This window comes from Petaurus breviceps, unplaced genomic scaffold, assembly GCF_028583685.1.
Source record: "Petaurus breviceps papuanus isolate PSGF00001 unplaced genomic scaffold, PetGlider_PUasm1.0 90977, whole genome shotgun sequence".
In the NCBI taxonomy this organism is placed as follows: domain Eukaryota; kingdom Metazoa; phylum Chordata; class Mammalia; order Diprotodontia; family Petauridae; genus Petaurus; species Petaurus breviceps.
In genome coordinates, this window is record NW_027187391.1 from 43,449,630 (window position 1) to 43,467,104 (window position 17,475).

The following is a 17,475-nucleotide window of genomic DNA, read 5'->3' on the forward strand; positions in this document are numbered from 1 at the left end:
GTGGTGTCGGGATAAGGGTCAGTCAACAAAGGTTTCATGGAGGAGAAGGTGTCTTGAAGAAAAGGAAGGACTGTATTGGCATTGGTTGAATGGAGTTCATTCCAAGAATGGAAGATGTTGTGAGCAAAGGTATAAAGATGAGAGAGAGGAGAATGAGAACAAAGAACATTTCTGGCCAGAACTTAGGGAATAAGCAGGACAGTGTTGTGAAAAAAAAGAAGCTAGAAAGGAGCCTGGAACCAGATTGTGGAACAAGGCCTTGAAAAAGGATAAGGAAGGAAGGGAAGAGAATAAACATTTACATAGCACCTATTATGTACCAGGAACTTTACTAATAATCTCATTTGATCCTCTCAACAACCCTGTGAGCTAGGTGCTATTATTATCCCCATTTTACAGCTGAAGAAACTGAAGCAAATAGCAGCTAAATGACTTGCCCAGCTAGTAAAGGTCTAAGGCTGGATTCAAATTCAGGTCTTCTTGAGACCAGGCCCAGTCCTCTGTCCACTGTACTACCTGATGCCTCTACTTTATTCCACAAGCAATGGGGAGCCACCGGACATTGCGGGGATAGTTTTTTTTTTTTTTACATAATCAGAGTGGTTACATTAGGAAGATTACTTAGATATCTGCAGTAAGGATGATCTGAATAGGAGAGAGGTGAGAGGCTGGGAGTACAGTTAGGAGATTATGAAGACAAATAGTCCAGGCAGCAGGCAAAAAGGGCTTAAACTTGGAGAGTAGAAGTAGGAGAAGAAAGGGGAAGTTGAATAGGAAAGATACTGTGACAGACATGGTATTTGACTGGATATAAGGTACAAGGGAGGACATCACAGAGGACTCCAAGATATTGATCCCGTGTAATTGGGAGGATGGTGGCTCCATCAGTGGGAATTGGGAATTACGGGGAAAGGAGAAGGGGGATCAGCCAATCAATATTTGTCAGGCACCTGTGTGTCACATACTGTATTAGATGCTAAAAATACTGATACAATAAAAATATAATAATCTCTACTCTCAAGGACCTTACATTCTTACAGGGGAGGAAACAAATACATATATAAGCATATGCAGAATAAATTATAAAGAGCATAAATACAAAGTAATGAAATACAAGGTAGTTTGGGAGGGAGAATACTAGCACTTGGGGGTGGGGGCAAAGAAAGGTTTCATGGAGATAATTAGTTTAGTGTTGCACATTATGAGTTTGAGATGCTGGCCTATCTATGATCCAGTAGTGTCTCGTGCTTCTGTACTGCATCCATCCTTTTATGGACATGCAATGACATAGTTTCTCAAAGTCACAGATCAACCTTGCCAAAGCAATACACAACTGAGTTATGTATGTAGCCCCAGCTACATGTATCCTCTGGGACTCAGGGGTGGGGTCTGGGTTTTCTTTTCTTTCCTTAAAAAAAAAAATTTGGTAGGAAACCAAGGATTACTAAAGAATGTTGGAAGCCTGAGAAAAGAACATTAATGTCTTGGAAAGAGCAAAAGAAACAAAGAAATAACAAGGCATGAGAAAAACTATAATAAAGCAAACAAATAATATTTGGTATGTGTGAGAAAATGCCACCTAATTAGGGAAAGATGTCATTGGGCATCCCTGGTGTTTGTTGGAAATCAGACCTTGATGGAACTGAGGAATGTGGTCTTGTTTTATATATGCGTACGCTGAATAGTAAGATAAAAATAAATTGTTTTCCTCACAGTCTTTTAGAAAACACAAACCTTGGGGCAGGTAGGTGACTCAGTGAGTAAAAATGCCGGCCCCAGAGTCAGGAGGACCCGAGTTCAGTTCCAGCCTCAGACACTTAACACCCACACAAAAAAAACTAGTCGTGTAACCTTGGGCAAGTTACTTAACCCCAAATGCCCTTAAAAAGTCAAAAAAAGAAAATACAAACCTTTTCTGGCAGAGTTTTGAACATGATCAGCACCTCCAAGTAATGGGGTATGAACCACAAATTGAGGAAGGTTCTTCCATCAGAAGACAGCAAGCATCGTGGCCGGAGCTGAAAATTCCTGTAATGTTAGAGGGAGATCTCAACTCTCAAAGCACAGACTATTTAAACAATAAAAGAACCTTATAATTGTATAATGATGATCTAACTACTCTATAGTCCTTTAAGTTTTACAAAGTGCTTTTCTTATAACAACTTTGTAAGGCAAGTATTAAAAACTATTCATGAGGGGCGGCTAGGTGGTGCAGTGAATAGAGCACCGGTCCTGGTGTCAGAGGACCTGAGTTCAATTTTGACCTCAGACACTTGACACTTACTAGTCATGTGACTTTGGGCAAGTCTCTTAACCCCAAATGCCCTCCAAAAAAAAAAACAAAACCAAACCCAAACATATTCATGAAGGAAGAATCTATGATCAAACAAGAAATAAAGAGCATTATAAAATGCAAAATGGATAATTTTGAATACACTAAAAAGCCAATGTAACCAAGATTAAGAGGGAAGCAGAAAATTGGGAATTTTTACAACCAGTGTCTCAGATAAAACCCTCATTTCTAAAACATACAGAGAACTGAGTCAAATTTATACGAATATAAGTCATTCCCCCATTGATAAATGCTCAAAGGATATGAACAGGCAGTTTTCAGAGGAAGAAATAAAAATTATCTATAATCATGTGAAAAGATGCTCTAAAAAACTATTGATTAGAGAAATGCAAATCAAAACAACTCTGAGGTACCACTTTATACCTATCTGGTTAACATGACAAAACAGGAAAATGATAAATGTTGGAGAAAATGTGGGAAAGTTAGAACAGTAATTCATTGTTGGTGGAGCTGTGAGCTGATCCAACTATTCTGGAGAGTAATTTGGAACTATGCCCCAAGGGCTATAAAAATGTGCATACCCTTTGACCCAGCAATATCATTTCTAGGGCTATATCCCAAAGAGATCATACAAGTGGGAAGAGGGCCTATATGTACAAAAATATTTATAGCAGCTCTTTTGCAGTGGCAAAGAATTGGAAATCAAGGGGATGCACATCAGGGGAAGACTAAATAAATTGTGCTATATGAATGTAATGGAATACTATTGTGCTACAAGAAATTAGGAGCAGATGGACTTCATAATAACCTGGAGAGACTTATATAAACTGATGTTGAGTGAGGAGAGCAGAACCAGGAGAACATTGTACACTTTTACAGACATATCATGATTAGATTGGGCTCTTCTCAGCACTGCAAGGTTATAAGACAACTCCAAAAGACTCATGATGGAAAAGGATATCCACATCCAGAGAAGAATTACAGAGTCTGAATGCAGATTGAAGCAAATTACTTGCTCTCTCTCTTCTTTGTTTTGTTTCTTCTTTCTTGTTGTTCATTCCATTGGTTATAATTATTCTTTACAACTTGACTAATGTTTAACATGAAGGTATATGTAGAACCTATATTAAGTTGCATGCCACCATGGGGGCAGGGAAAGGGGGGAGGAGAGAGAGAGAGGGAGAAAATCTGGAATTTGAAAATTTGTGGAACTGAATGTTATAAACTAAAACTAAATAAATTTAAAAGAAAAAACCTATTCATGGTATGATAGAAAAAGCACTAGATTTGGACACAGAGGCTTACTAGGTCCCAATATATTGGCCTTGCTAGGCCTCAAAGTTTCTTGTGATTATGTCTATTTTTACTACTGAATTATAGTTTTCACTTTTGCTTTTTTTGGATTCAGCTCCACCTCTTAATTTTAAAACTATAAATCTTTGTTTTACTTGTATTTCTTGTATACAGTAAATTGTTGGCTTTTGCTTTCTCATCTATTCTGCTGTCCTTTCTTATTTTATGAGTGTGTTCACTCCATTAAGAGTCATGGTTCTGACAATTAAGTTCATTTTTCCGCTCTATCAAATACTGTCACAATATTTTTTCCTTTTAAAAAGGCAATACTATATATCTGTATTTAGGTTTCCTGGAAAAGTTCAGGCTAAGTCTCTTCCACATGTTTCTTCTTCCCCTTCCAGCCCAGACACAAGTCATTAGGTCTTGTTCTTCCTCCCTATTCAGCTGTTGCTGTTTTTTAAATCAGCCCTCTAATGTCACATCAACATTTGTCCTTTTTAAAACAACTATTCAAACTTGTTTTCTTTTCTTCAGTATCTTTTGTTTGCACTTTAAAGACTCTAACTCTTAATGATTGTTTTTTTTATTGTGTTTGCTGCATTTCTTGCAGTTTTGACATAATGAGGAAAGGTAGGTTTAGTCACAACCTCTCACTTAACCATGTTGTTGCCTTTCTCTTAAGCTCCAAAGTGAGAGATAAGATCTCCGCTGGCTATCTTCCCACATCCCCCAACTGCCTGCTAATAGGTAGAAGATACATTTAGATATATCACTCCAGTTATGTTAGGAATAGGACGGGGCCTGAATAAAATGCCTTCAGTAAAAGAGGCTATGGAGAGGTGCTTCTCATTCCAATGGATTAAAGGCAATCTCCCAGAGAACCAATTCACAGAGCTCACTGAGTTGTATGAAATGTTGAGCCCCACATACCTTAGCATTTACCGAGTAGGCATGATAGCCAGAAGAAATAGTGTGAGCCTCTCCAGCCCTCAGTTTCCTTATCTAAAGGGTTGGGGTGGACTTGATTATTTTTAAGGTCTGATTAAGTACTAACAGTCTATGGCTCTAAGGAAGGTCCAGGTTGGAAAAGAGAAGAGTGGCCACTTACCATGTGAGCATCATAACAAGAAGTGGGAATGGTCTACCGTGTTTCCCCGATAATAAGACCTATCCCGAAAATAAGCCCTCCCCTTACTGTGTAAGATTCCTCTAAAATAAGCCCTCCCCTGAAAATAAGCCCTATTGAGATTGCTACTGTAGTGAAGGTGATCCCCTGCGCTACACGCTACATTACGGTACCCTCTGTATGCACTGTCCCCCCCCCGGGTGAAATGCACGCCGCGCTCTGAGCTGCATCCAATCAGAGCTGCAGCAGTGAGCACGTCATTCTGTTCTTTATTGAATTCATTATTCAATAAAGGTACATTTTTTTGTTCACATTTACCTGTTTATTAAAATTGCTGTCAATGTTCATTAAAATAAGCCCTCCCCTGAAAATAAGCCCTCTGGTGTTTTTCTATCCAAAAAAATTAATAAGACAGTGTCTTATTATTGGGGAAACACGGTAGTAGGAAGGATATTACAAGAATTATAGGGGATTATGGGCAAAAAAAAAAAGGTTGAGGCTGGTGCTATGCAGAGATGACCTCATGGCTAAGCAGCATAACTGGGAAGAAACATGAAAAAACATATAAATAATAGACCCAGGGAACTACAGGGTCTGTTCCAAAGAGATTATTGGAAATAATATGGATGAACTGTTTCTGTTACTAACAAAGAACAAATAATTAATAATAGGATTTATGGCTACCCATCAACAGGAAGCCCCAAACACCAATTATGTTTCTCCTTTGTTCAAAACCGAGAGACTGGAAACAGAATAACTTCTACTCAACCATCATTTTGCTGACATTAGAACTGGGGACTTTGACTTTAGGTAGACAAGTTTCACCATTGTGAGAAAGAGGAAGGAGAGAGAGGGTTTTGTTTCTTTCTCTAACAGCCCCAGGACTGGGAAGGCCAAACCTAGAATTATGTTCTTAGAGGAAGCCATGAAAAGGGAATGCTATGTAAGCAAATAGATGTGCTATAGTACTAGGAGTTATGACTATTGTTACCAGAAGTTGAAGGGGTGCATTGCTTACAAAGGATAAAAAGGATTCTCCAGGAACTGCAGTAAATCAAGCTTTTTCCATTAAAAAAGCAAACCCAACGTTTTAACTGAGGCAGCATGGTTTAGTGTATGGTCCTTTGACTGAATCCCAACTTGAAGTTTCCGTCAAAGGGCTGCATTTGAGGACCTAGAGGGTCTCATGTGGCTGTGAGGTCACATGTTCCCCAACCCTGCTTTAGTGGATAGAGAGGGACAACTTTGGAGGGAAGAAGACCTAGGTTCGTGGCCTACCTGTCCTCATGCACTGGTTGAGTGATCAAAGGTAAGTCACTTAACCTTTCAATGCCCTGGACAACTTCCTTAGATTGCAAATTATAGAGAATGTGCCCATCTGTTTTGGTGGAGGGAGTTGCCCCAAGAGGAGTTCCCCACAGATGCAATACCAGAGCCCTCCTACATCTAAGGTGTGGCTACCCTGGGAAGCAAACAAGTTTATCCAGAAGTCATATTTATATATTTCAGAGTTTCTTTATTTGGCAGAAGTAAGAGACACTGGGGAACCCTGTGACATTCATTTCTCTTTTATTTTCAATGTCTGTGGAATAGTTCTTCATGACACAGGCTGGATCAGCTTTCATTTAGATGTCCACCACCAGCAATGACCACATGCCACACTGATAGCCAGTTTTGTACTGGTTTACTCAATCATTAATACATCAATGATGTCATTAATCAATAACATAGTGGTTACTGATTAATAACACCATTGATTATAACAATAGTCAATATAAGATTTAATGATACTATTAAAATTAGCATATTATTAATTATATGTATGACCATCAATCAAATACCAACCAATTTTGTTTTGTCTTTGTTTGAAACCAGCAGAGCCCTGGAAATAGCACAACTTCTGCTCAGCCTCCGTTTTGCTGGAGGTTTCATCAGGTAATTCTCAACTCCGACATTCCATGAGTTTCAATTTGATGAGTTTCTCTTCTTAGCTGTCACAGATTCCCTCTATTCCTGTCCTATAGCAGACCTAAGTTGGTTTCATCTAGTCTTGTTCTCAGGCTTGTGCTGAGGCCTTTGTTTGCTGCGTTCAACTGTAACATGGATAGAACCCAAGAGAAATAAACTGAATGTCCAAAAAAGCGGAAATATATCCCTCTGGAAGAACAAATGTCTGACTACAGCCAGGCTACAGGATGAGAGAATGACATCTGTACTCCACTTGCTTTTCTAAACAGTGGATGGAATAAGCTTCTGGCTAATGTCAGGAATGAGAAGCACAAATGCTCCCTGTGCAGAGGACATATTTCCAAGTGGTACCATTTGCTTTTTTGCCAATTTAGTTCCTATCATTTTTTTTTCCAACCTTGCTCTGGATTTCTGTCTACTTTGGAAGGACCAGCTATGACGCTTCCTGCCCAATCCCCAGCAGCCAAGAACTTTGGCAGCAGATATCAGAATATACTAAATATCCATAACTCTGGGGGAACCCAAGAGAACAATCCAGGCTCGGCAGAGGCACCCGTGCAGCTGCTATTTGGAACAAGTTATATGACTTTTAGGTTCCCAGAGTTGCTTCTCCCAGAATATAGAGAGAAGTGGGTTTTTGCATTGGGAGTCCCACAAAGTACAAGGAAGAAGAGGAAGCCCAAAGGGGCCTCCTATCAGAGACAAGGGAACCACTTTAGCCCCTAGTCCATTCCTGCCCCACCCCCTCCATTCCACATTCTCTATAATAGCCAAGAATTGTAAGATGAGGGCAGTTTGAGGACTGTGGAAGATAGTTTCACATGTCAGCCTTTTTAAAGAAAAGAATAATTCACAACTCTTTCATATCAGAAATGGCTGACAACCAATGATACCTAAAAGCCAATACTCTATAACAGACAGATGATTCCTTACAGACTGGGTTATTTAGAATCCTAGGCTCTCCATGAAAAAAAAAATAGTTTTCTTTCTGGTTTCATGTGGCAGGGGGAGGGAAAACTATTCTCAAAGAACTTTGAACCTACAGGTAGTAAAAAAAACACTCCCCACAGGGATACTCTTGCCTTCTCTTTGGTGACAGGCAAATTGCTTATTTGTTCAGCTATGTAGTCAACACTCCACATTCTGTTCCATCCAAATTATTTGAAGGAAACAAAGCATTAACAGCATAGGTCTGTTAATGATAACAATAATGACGATGATAATGATAAGAATGCCATTTCTATCTGAATCCCATTAAGAAGATGAGAACAAGATAATAATATTAATAACAATAACACTATTGCCAATATGATTTTCCTTAGGTGAAGATTTGACCATGTCACTCCCCTAACTCCAGTGGCTCTCTATTGCTTCTAGAGTCAAATATAAACCCCTCTGTTTAGCTTTAAAGCCCTTAGCAATCTGTACCCAAGCTATCTTTTCAGCCTCATTGAGCATTACTCCCTCTCCCACGCTCCCTGGCCAAGTCAATCTGGTCTCCTCTCTGCTCCTCACACAAGACACCCCATCTTCTATCTCCAAGTCTTTGCACTGGTCATCTCCCATGCCTAAAATACATTTAACACGCCCTCATAGAATCCTTTCCCTTCAGGGTTAAGTTTGAGCATCATCTTCTACAAGAAGCCTTTTCTGATTTATCCAATTGCTAGTACGTCCCCTCCAAAAGTACCCTGTATTTATTCTATACATACTTATATGTGGATTGGTAACTTTCCCATTAGAGTATAAGCTTCTCATGCATAGGGTTTGTTTCATTCATTTTTGTTGTATCCCCAGTGTCTGACATAGGGCTGGGCACACAGGAAATACTAGAGAAAAAACATCAGGTCAAGCAAATTTTTGTGTTAATGAGCCTGGTCCTTCCAGTATTAATAAATTTGAGTTGATAAACTAAATGATTTATGTGGAAGTAAGATGAGGTACATATCATCCCCATTGTCCTGTTTGCTGCTAGAGTTGTATTGAAGATACTTTCAGTGAACCTACAGAGGATGAGCTTAAATCCCAATACTTTTTTTTGGTAATTATTTTATGATCTTATTTTCTTAAACTTTTTCTCCAATTAAAAAGCATTTCTTTCTCTCCCTCGCACTGGGGCGGGGGGGGGGGGTCCATCACTTCTCCACCCAGAAGTTGGTAGCATTCTTCCTTATTGGTCTCTGGAATTATAATTGGTCATCGCACTGATCAGAGTTAAGTCTTTTGACATTCTGTCTTTATAACATTGTCATCATTGTATAAATTGTTCTCCCAGTTCAGCTCACTTCCCTTTGCATTAATTCATACAAGTCTTCCCTGTTTTCTCTGAAACTGTCTCTTTCATTATTTTTTATGGTACAATAGTATTTCCTTACATTCATATTACCATAATTTGTTCAGTTAACTTATAATTAGCCCTATCCCAGTACTTTCATTCAACCATCAAAAAAAGGTTCCTTTATTCCCCTGTACAATAGGCTGCAGAACATTAAATATGGAAGAATAATAGCAGGATAGTGACTGGTCCTAGGATGATTTTCTATCTGAATATTGAGATTACAACAATAATAATGAAATATTATGAGTGAAATAATGAAAGATAATTATAAAAAGCAAGAATAATTATGTGGGAATGAGATGAAGTACATATTATCTCCATTATGTTATTTGCTGCTGCCCTTCCTGGAAGATGCTTTCTTCCAGCTGTACTCATTTTGGACTTTTCTGGTTTTTCCACCAAGCCTCTCTGCCTTCCCCGATTTCTTTCCTGTATTGCTTTTCTCCATTAGAGTATAAGCTCTTTTAGGGCAGGCATTGTCTTTGTTTCTCATATTTGTATCCCTAGTCTTTAGTACTGTGCCTGACACACAGTAGGCACTTAATAAATGTTTTTTGACTGACTGATTGACATCCTTTCAAGGCTCTTATTTATTTACAAAAAGCAATCATTTTACCTACCTCCCCAGATAGTTCAACCAATAGTAGGATGTCAACTTATTGCCTGACCAAATATTTCTATGTAGACTCCCATTGCATAGAAGATGAAAATGAGGATAACAATGGTAATCATGATTTTCAGAGTAGAGCGTTCAGAACTGGGATTTATTCAGTGTGGGGCACTCTTAAGAAGGAAACTCTCTCTACTGATAGTCCTATAGAGTTGTCTGAGTTGTAGTTAGCTGCTCTTATTCAGTTATGTTTGACTCTTGGTGATCCCACTTGTGTTTTTCTAAGCAAAGATGCCAAAGTGGTTTGTCATTTCCTTCTCCAGCTCATTGTACAGATGAAGAAACTGAGGCCGACAGGGTTAAGCAACTTGCCCAAGGTCACATAGCTAATAAGTGCCTGGCTAGATTTCCTGATTCTAGTCCCTGTGCTCTATCCACTACACCACCTGGTTATCTTCAGGGTATAGTATTGAGGTAAAATGGTTTGCACATGATCACCCAGGTAAAATGTATTTTGAGGTGGGACTCTAACCTAAAAGTTTTTCTAATTCCAAGGTTGGCAAGCTATCCACTCCACTACTGTACTACTCAGGAGTAATAATTCGCCTTTATAGAGCACTTTAAGGTTTACACAGTGCTTTCCTCACATCAACTCTGTGAGGCAAGGAGCATAAGTATTATTATCCCCATTTTATAGACATCTAAGGCTCACAAAGTTAGATGAATTGCCCACAATCACACAACTGGTAATTGCTGGGAACAAATCCAGGTCTCTTGACTCTAAACCCAGTGCTTTTGCTCTGGCTATGCCAGGCTGCCGTTATACCCTTAACTCTCCACCCACTTCCATGAATTATAGGAGGCTTAAGTTTGAAAGGTCTATAGGAGTGGGGAATCTGCAGCCTCAAGGCCACATGTGGCCTTCTAGGTCCTTGGGTGCAGCCTTTTGACCAAATCCAAGTTTTATAGAACAAATTCTTTTATTAAGGCAATTTATTCTGTGAAGTTTGGATTCAGTCAAAGGCCCACATTTGAGGACCTAGAGGGCCACATGTAGCCTCGAGGCTGCAGGTTCCCCACCCCTGGTCTAGGAAGATGGACAGAGCAACATTACTAGTTTTAAGACCAAAGGTTGGAAATCTTGCTCTGTCACTGATTTGCTATGTAGTTTGAATAAGTAATTTATACCCATTGTGACTTATTTTTTGTCCATAAGAAAATGGGAATAATAATAATAATAATAGCCAGCATTTATATAGTACTCTAAGATTTGCAAAGAATTTTACAAATAAAATTACAAAAAAAAATATTCAACCCTCACAACAACCATGGGAAGTAGGTGCTATTATTATCTTTATTTTATAGATGAAGAAATTGGGTCATCAGGTAGTTAAGTGGCTTGCCCAGGGTCACATAGTAAGAGTCTGAGCCCAAATTTGACCATGAGTTTTCCTGACTCCAAGTCCAACACTATGTGCTCTGCCATTTAGCAGTGGATATTACTTGCCCTTCCACTCAGCTCAGGAAATGCATAATGAACTCTTTAGAAAACATGAAACTATTGGTAATCTAAGGACTAATTTAGATTACCAGAATGTTCACTTTTTTTCTTTTTTTCGTCCAGACACAGTTAGCAGCCAAGCCCAGGGGAACCAGACCAGCAGAGGCTGAACCCATGACTTCCTCACTCTCAGTCCAGCTCTCAATCTATTATAACACGCTGCCTTTCAGGATAGTCATTACCATTTCTAAATATTAATTCCCTTCCCCACCTCCCCCAGACTTATTTTTTTCTATCTTGCGGAAGGAAAATTGAGTGGCCAGTGGTCAGCCACATCAACTGTATCCATCCCACAGGAATCAAATGAGAGAGTGTCTACAAAGCGCTCTGAGAAGCCTAAAGTACTATGTAAATGTCAACTATTATTGTTATTGAATGATAGATCGGCACATTTGACTTGCTGGATTTAATAATACTGTCCATTGTTGAAAATCTCTTGGCTCACCAGAGGGAAAAGGAAACTGTGTACATTAGAAAAGCAACAAAACTGCCCACAGATGAAGAAAGCCTTTAAGGGCTTGGAACTAAAGACATGCTTTTTCCTTTAGAGTTCAGACTTTCACTGGTCCTTCTAGACCAACCACCAACCAAACAACTAGCAATTGTATCTTAAGCCACCAGCAGTAGATCAACACTGGGGAGGGAAAGTCCCTGGTGATCTGATTCTGCATAGACTCTCAAAAAATCTAACGAGACTGACAGCCATGGTGAGAGGGTCCAGGAAGGAGGATTTTCAGGACAAATTCCAACATGCTTAAAACACAGAAAGTGGACTGGAAAGAAATTACCCACCGGGGATTAGCCTGGACACCTTCCTTGGCACCCTTCTCTCTCTTTCTTTCTTGTGGTTGTCCAGTCATGAAGAAGGTATTTCTGATGGTAGGGAAGTCCTCCAACAGGGCTCTCAGGCTGTTGCAGTAAGCAATGATCTGCCCTCTGAGAGAGTATTGGGACATACGATGATTCAACCTGTGAAGAAAGTTCAAAAGAAGAGGTCCCATATGCTAAGAGGGTCAGAAATCTAGATGGGCCTCATTTTATAGATGAAGACAATGAGGCCCAGAGAGGTTAAGTACTTGCCTAAGGTCCCATAGACAGTAAGGTCAGAAGTGAGATTTGAACCGTGTTCCTCTGAATGCTAGAGTCAAATCTCTTTCTGCTGTAACAGGTTGATTTCTCAAGTGCCATGAACTGTAACCAAATTACAGTTCAAGGAAGTCTGTGCTTTTCACTCAACCTTGATGCAGTTTCTACTGTCAAAGATCACAAGCTGAACCAGTTACCCTTCTTGGCCCACTTCTTGCCATAGGAAGTCCACAAAGCATCAACACTTAGGAGACTAAAGTGATACACAGATACATCTATATATCTAGATCTAGATAAATAGATACGAATATACACACTTCAAAACACCAACACAGAGAAGGTTAAAAGGATACACATGCACACATACATGCATACATATATATGCATGCATGCATGCATGTATGTATGTATGTATATTAGCTGTTCTGTTGTTTTTCAGTCATGGTACACTCTTCCTGATCCTATTTGGGGTTTTCTTGATAAAGATAATGGAGTGGTTTGCCACGTCCTTCTCCAACTCATTTTATAGATGAGGAATTGAGGCAAACAGGGTTAAATGACTTGCCCAAGGTCACATAGCTAGTAGGTGTCAGAAGCCAGATTTTAACTCAGAAAGCTGAGACTTCCTGAGTTCTGGCATGGCACTTTATCCACTGTTCTACCTATCAGCTCTCTACACACATATATGTATATACATATATACACATATATACATATATGAATATATATATATACATACATACACACCAAAGCAACAACACTTAGAAGACTAAAAGAATAAACACACACCAAATCATCAACACTTGGCTAAAGGAATATTTTGTGTGTGTATATATATATATGTATATGTGTGTACATATTCATATGTATATACACACATACACATCTCAAAGCATTAACACTTGGAAGGCTAAATGGATATACATGCTTACATAAACACAGACATATTTATAGACATATAAAACCATCAACATTTAGATGGTTAAAGGGATATTTTGTATATATATATATGTATATATATATGTGTGTGTACCTATTTATATGTATATGTACACATACACACATCTCAAAGCATCAACACTTATAAGGCTAAAGGGATATACATACTGTATATGGAAACCTGAATCACATGAGTCTGTGGTGGGAGGAGTTTGCCAAATAGGTGGAGCTGTAAAGAGTGGAGCAGAGCCCAGAGGAAGATAGTGAGAACAGTTAATGCTGAGGGAAAGAGAGGAAGCAGGCAGCATGCTATGAGTATTCATTTGTGGGAAGGCCTTTGTAGGGGGAAGGCTTTGGGATGGCAGTGCCCTCTGCAGTGTTATTGTGTATAATAATAATCTCTTTGTTGCTATGATGGATTTGGCTTTATGGTGTAGGGATTTGGCTTTCTAGTGGTTGAATAAATGTTTTGGTTCTATCTTTCATGTGGAGAGTCTGTTATATCTTGTGATTCAAATCTGGGAATACACCTGCATATTCATAGTCAGTATCACAATTGTGAAATACATACATACACATATTTATACACATATAAAGCTATCAACACTTAGAAGGCTAAAGGGATATTTTGTATATATACGTATATGTGTGTACATATTTATATGTATATACACACATCTCAAAGCATCAATACTTGGAAGGCTAAAGGGATATACACACACATATATTTATACACATATAAAACTATCAACACTTAGATGGAGAAAGGGATACATATGTGTGTATGTATGTGTGTCTAGTACATATATGTATACACATCCACACATCCATTCACATACATGTACAAAAACACACAAATCCAGGTTTAACCTTATGTAATGAAGAAGGAAGAAGGGAAAATTGGCCTATATTAAGTTTAGTTTAATCTAAAATTTAGTTAGATCTAAAATTAAATAACGAGGAATCCTGTATCAAAATACATCTTATAGGCTATCCTAGAAAATTTGATGGAATCCCCTTTCCATCTTTTATAAGAGATCTTTCAAAGGAGAATAGGTACACATCAGTTGTTTGTTTCAATCCAACGCTTAATAGAGGAAGAGGGAAGGACAAGATGGGCTGTTAAAGACCAAACAAATATTTGAATTTTAGCAGGAACCATTCAGATGATTTATTTATCTGGATGCATGGGATAGAATAGATGGAACAGCATGAATTAAATGTTTACTGTGTACTTTACAGAATCTGATGGTGAATGCTATGCAATATAGAAAAATATTCTTTTATTTCCAGTTAGTGTAAAAAGTCTGAAGACTGGTAATTGCCATCATTCCCCTCCATGTAACCAAATTGTCTGTCTGTCTCTTCATACACACACACACATACACACATCTCAAAGCATACATATATGTGTGTATATATAAATACACATATGTATATGTATGTATATAACAAGGTAATGAAATGGCACCCAAAAAATTCTAATACAAGTAAGCAAGATGATCCCTGACCTCAAATGGTTTATATTCCAATAGTGAAAGACAAAATGTATAAGAAAGTGATGGCCAAGAAGGTATGTTTTGATGATAGGAAGGGTAAGGGTAGGAATGGGAGAATAGATAGGAATCTAGTTAAATGTAAATTCCTAAATTTTAGGAATACCTCAAGAAATGTGATGGAGTTCTAGAGAGTTAATTGTTAAATTTTCAGTGTGAGCATTTACACCTCAGAAATCGGCAAATACTACAAATTAGGACTTGACTTAATGTATTGTTTATTGTCTAGACTTGGGAAGTGATGGAGAAAATGTTAATGATGCAGATTAAACTTAAAAGTATGTACTGTGTACATTTTTTTTGAGAGCTGGTTGTTAAAACATTTACCAGAGTATTGATTCCTGCTTGCATCTAAATGCTATCAACTTCAAGTACAGCACAGAACTCACTAGGGTATTATGTACTGACTTCTATCAAATTCCAAACATGGCACTTACTTCTGACAGTATTCTACAATCACTTCCCGCTTGACTCTCCCAATTTCATCCTGTGATAAAAGAAAATATTTCCTTTATTAGTCAACTGTACTTGTCACTTGCAACTGCCTGTCTTCATACACAGACTTAAAAATCTCACAGGAATGCTGAATTCTTCTTTCCCAAGGCAATGACATTGATAGTCACCTAAGGAGGACTTCTGATATACTCCTGGTACTATGTGTTCTGGGAGGTCATTTAATAAGTCTATGGCATTTTTCACTTGTTGAAAAGCTTCTGCCTATATGAGTCCTCTGCTTTTTCTTTTCCTTCCTTCCTTCCTTCCTTCCTTCCTTCCTTCCTTCCTTCCTTCCTTCCTTCCTTCCTTCCTTCTCTCTCTCTTTTTTTTTAAGATAATGAAGTTAAGTGACTTGCCCGGGGTCACACAGCTAAGTAAGTATCTGAGTCCTGATTTGAACTCAGGTCCTTCTGACTCCAGGGTTCTATCCACTGCCCCTCCTCTGCCTCCTTTATAGTTAATCAGTGACCAAGAATAAATGAATGAGGAATGATAAAATATTTATTTAGTGCTTACCATGTTCCAGGCACTATACAAAGCACAGGGATACCAATATAAGCAAGTAAGACAGCACCTGTCCTCAGGGATATTTCTTTCTCATGGAGGAATCCAACAAATAAAGAAGAGCTAGAAATAGGGTTGAAAGGGAGGCAGAATGTGTAAGGCAACATGGTTTGGAAATAGCCAGGAAGTGATATAGGAGCTTTGGAATGCTCAAGAGAAGGTAAAAAGTCACCTATCATAGACCAGTAACCTCAGGGCAGAGTCCATGTGATCCTGGCAGGAGGAGGTGAAGTAGAATGGTTAGAGAGGAAGCAGCACGGTCTGGTAATTGCTGTCAAGTGGGGTCTTGGCTGCAAGTAAGATAAGGCTTACCTCTCAGAGCCTAAGGACCCCAGGGTAGAGTCCAGGTAATTCCAGTGGGAGGGGGTTAGACATGAATGGAGATACAGTTATAGATGTAGATTAGATATAGATGAAAGGTTCCCAAACTTATTTGGCCTACTGCCCCCATAAAAAAAAATTGCTCAGTACCCACGCTAAATTTTCTTTCTTTATCCCTTTAATGTTTTTTTAAAAATCTGCATTGTTTCAAAAACATATGAAATTTATTTTTTAAATGATGCATCTTAAATGTAATAATTTATTGTAAAGTTGTGGGGTTTTCCCTGCATTGAAATTTTGATGATCCAATATTGTATTATTTAACTATATAGCATCATATTGTAAACAAGTCATTATACGCACATATTCCTGCTGATGCATGCTGGACTTCGAGACAATGCACAGCACACTAGCCTGCCAACACCTGCTTGTTAAGACCTGTCCAAAGACTTGACCACTGAATGGTTATAACTTGCATTTTGTGTTTATTTGGAAAACAATGTAATCATTAGGACTTTAACTCTGTTATACAACATATGAAACATGTACAAACAGTTTTACCAAAATTTTCTTCTCTTCTTTCCTTATACTTCCACTGCCCCCTTACTTTTTTATTCAATGCCCCCCAGTTGCACCCAAAGCTATGAACACCATTCTGGATCATTCTAGCCCCCCCACCCCAGGGGGGAATTATCACTTACTTAGGGAACCTAAAGGCAGCACCTCATAGTGGTTAGATAGCTGACCTTGAAGCTGGGAAGGCTTGGGTTCAAGGTTGGTCTCTGACACATACTCACTAGGTAATCCCAGGTAAATCATTTAACCTTTCAGTGAGTGTCCCAGGCAACCCTCTGAAGACTCTAAATAGCAAAGCAGGTGCTCATCTACATTGGTAAGGAGAAGTTTCCTCATTGGGAGCTCCTTACACCAATGAAGATACAGGTTTTATACACACACACGTATAAGAATATATACATATATTATTGCATGTCTGTGTTTATGTGCACATATATACATACATGCATACTCTATATGTATGTGTGTCTGTATTCTGTTTCAAAAGAAAATATTTGGTCATTTCTTGTTAGTAAATTAATGTGGATTTCAGTAATTTCCATGTTTTTGTTGTAGTTTTGGAGGGCTGGTCATGATTTCATCTGTATAGGGGAGTCCCAGTATGGAATTCTCACCAAGAATGTAGATCAAAAAATCATTGGACACTTATGTTCCTAGGGAGTTTTTTGAAGGACTGAAAATATTAAAGTGACTTGTCCATAGTCATGCGGCTAGTATGTGACAGAGGCAGGGCTTGAAATCAGTTC

At 38.6% G+C, this 17,475-nt stretch overlaps 1 protein-coding gene across 1 annotated transcript in view; it reads right to left on the bottom strand.

Annotated features, from left to right (window-relative positions):
* Nucleotides 1-17,475, bottom strand: part of LOC138153195 (uncharacterized) — a 201,182-nt gene that overhangs the window by 88,707 nt on the left and 95,000 nt on the right. Inside the window, exons 26-28 of the mRNA XM_069077336.1 lie at nt 15,211-15,260; nt 11,985-12,161; nt 1,911-2,028 (exon numbers count right to left, since the gene is read on the bottom strand). Of these exons, the coding sequence (XP_068933437.1) occupies nt 1,911-2,028; nt 11,985-12,161; nt 15,211-15,260 (345 nt within the window). The remainder of the gene's footprint in view (nt 1-1,910; nt 2,029-11,984; nt 12,162-15,210; nt 15,261-17,475) is intronic.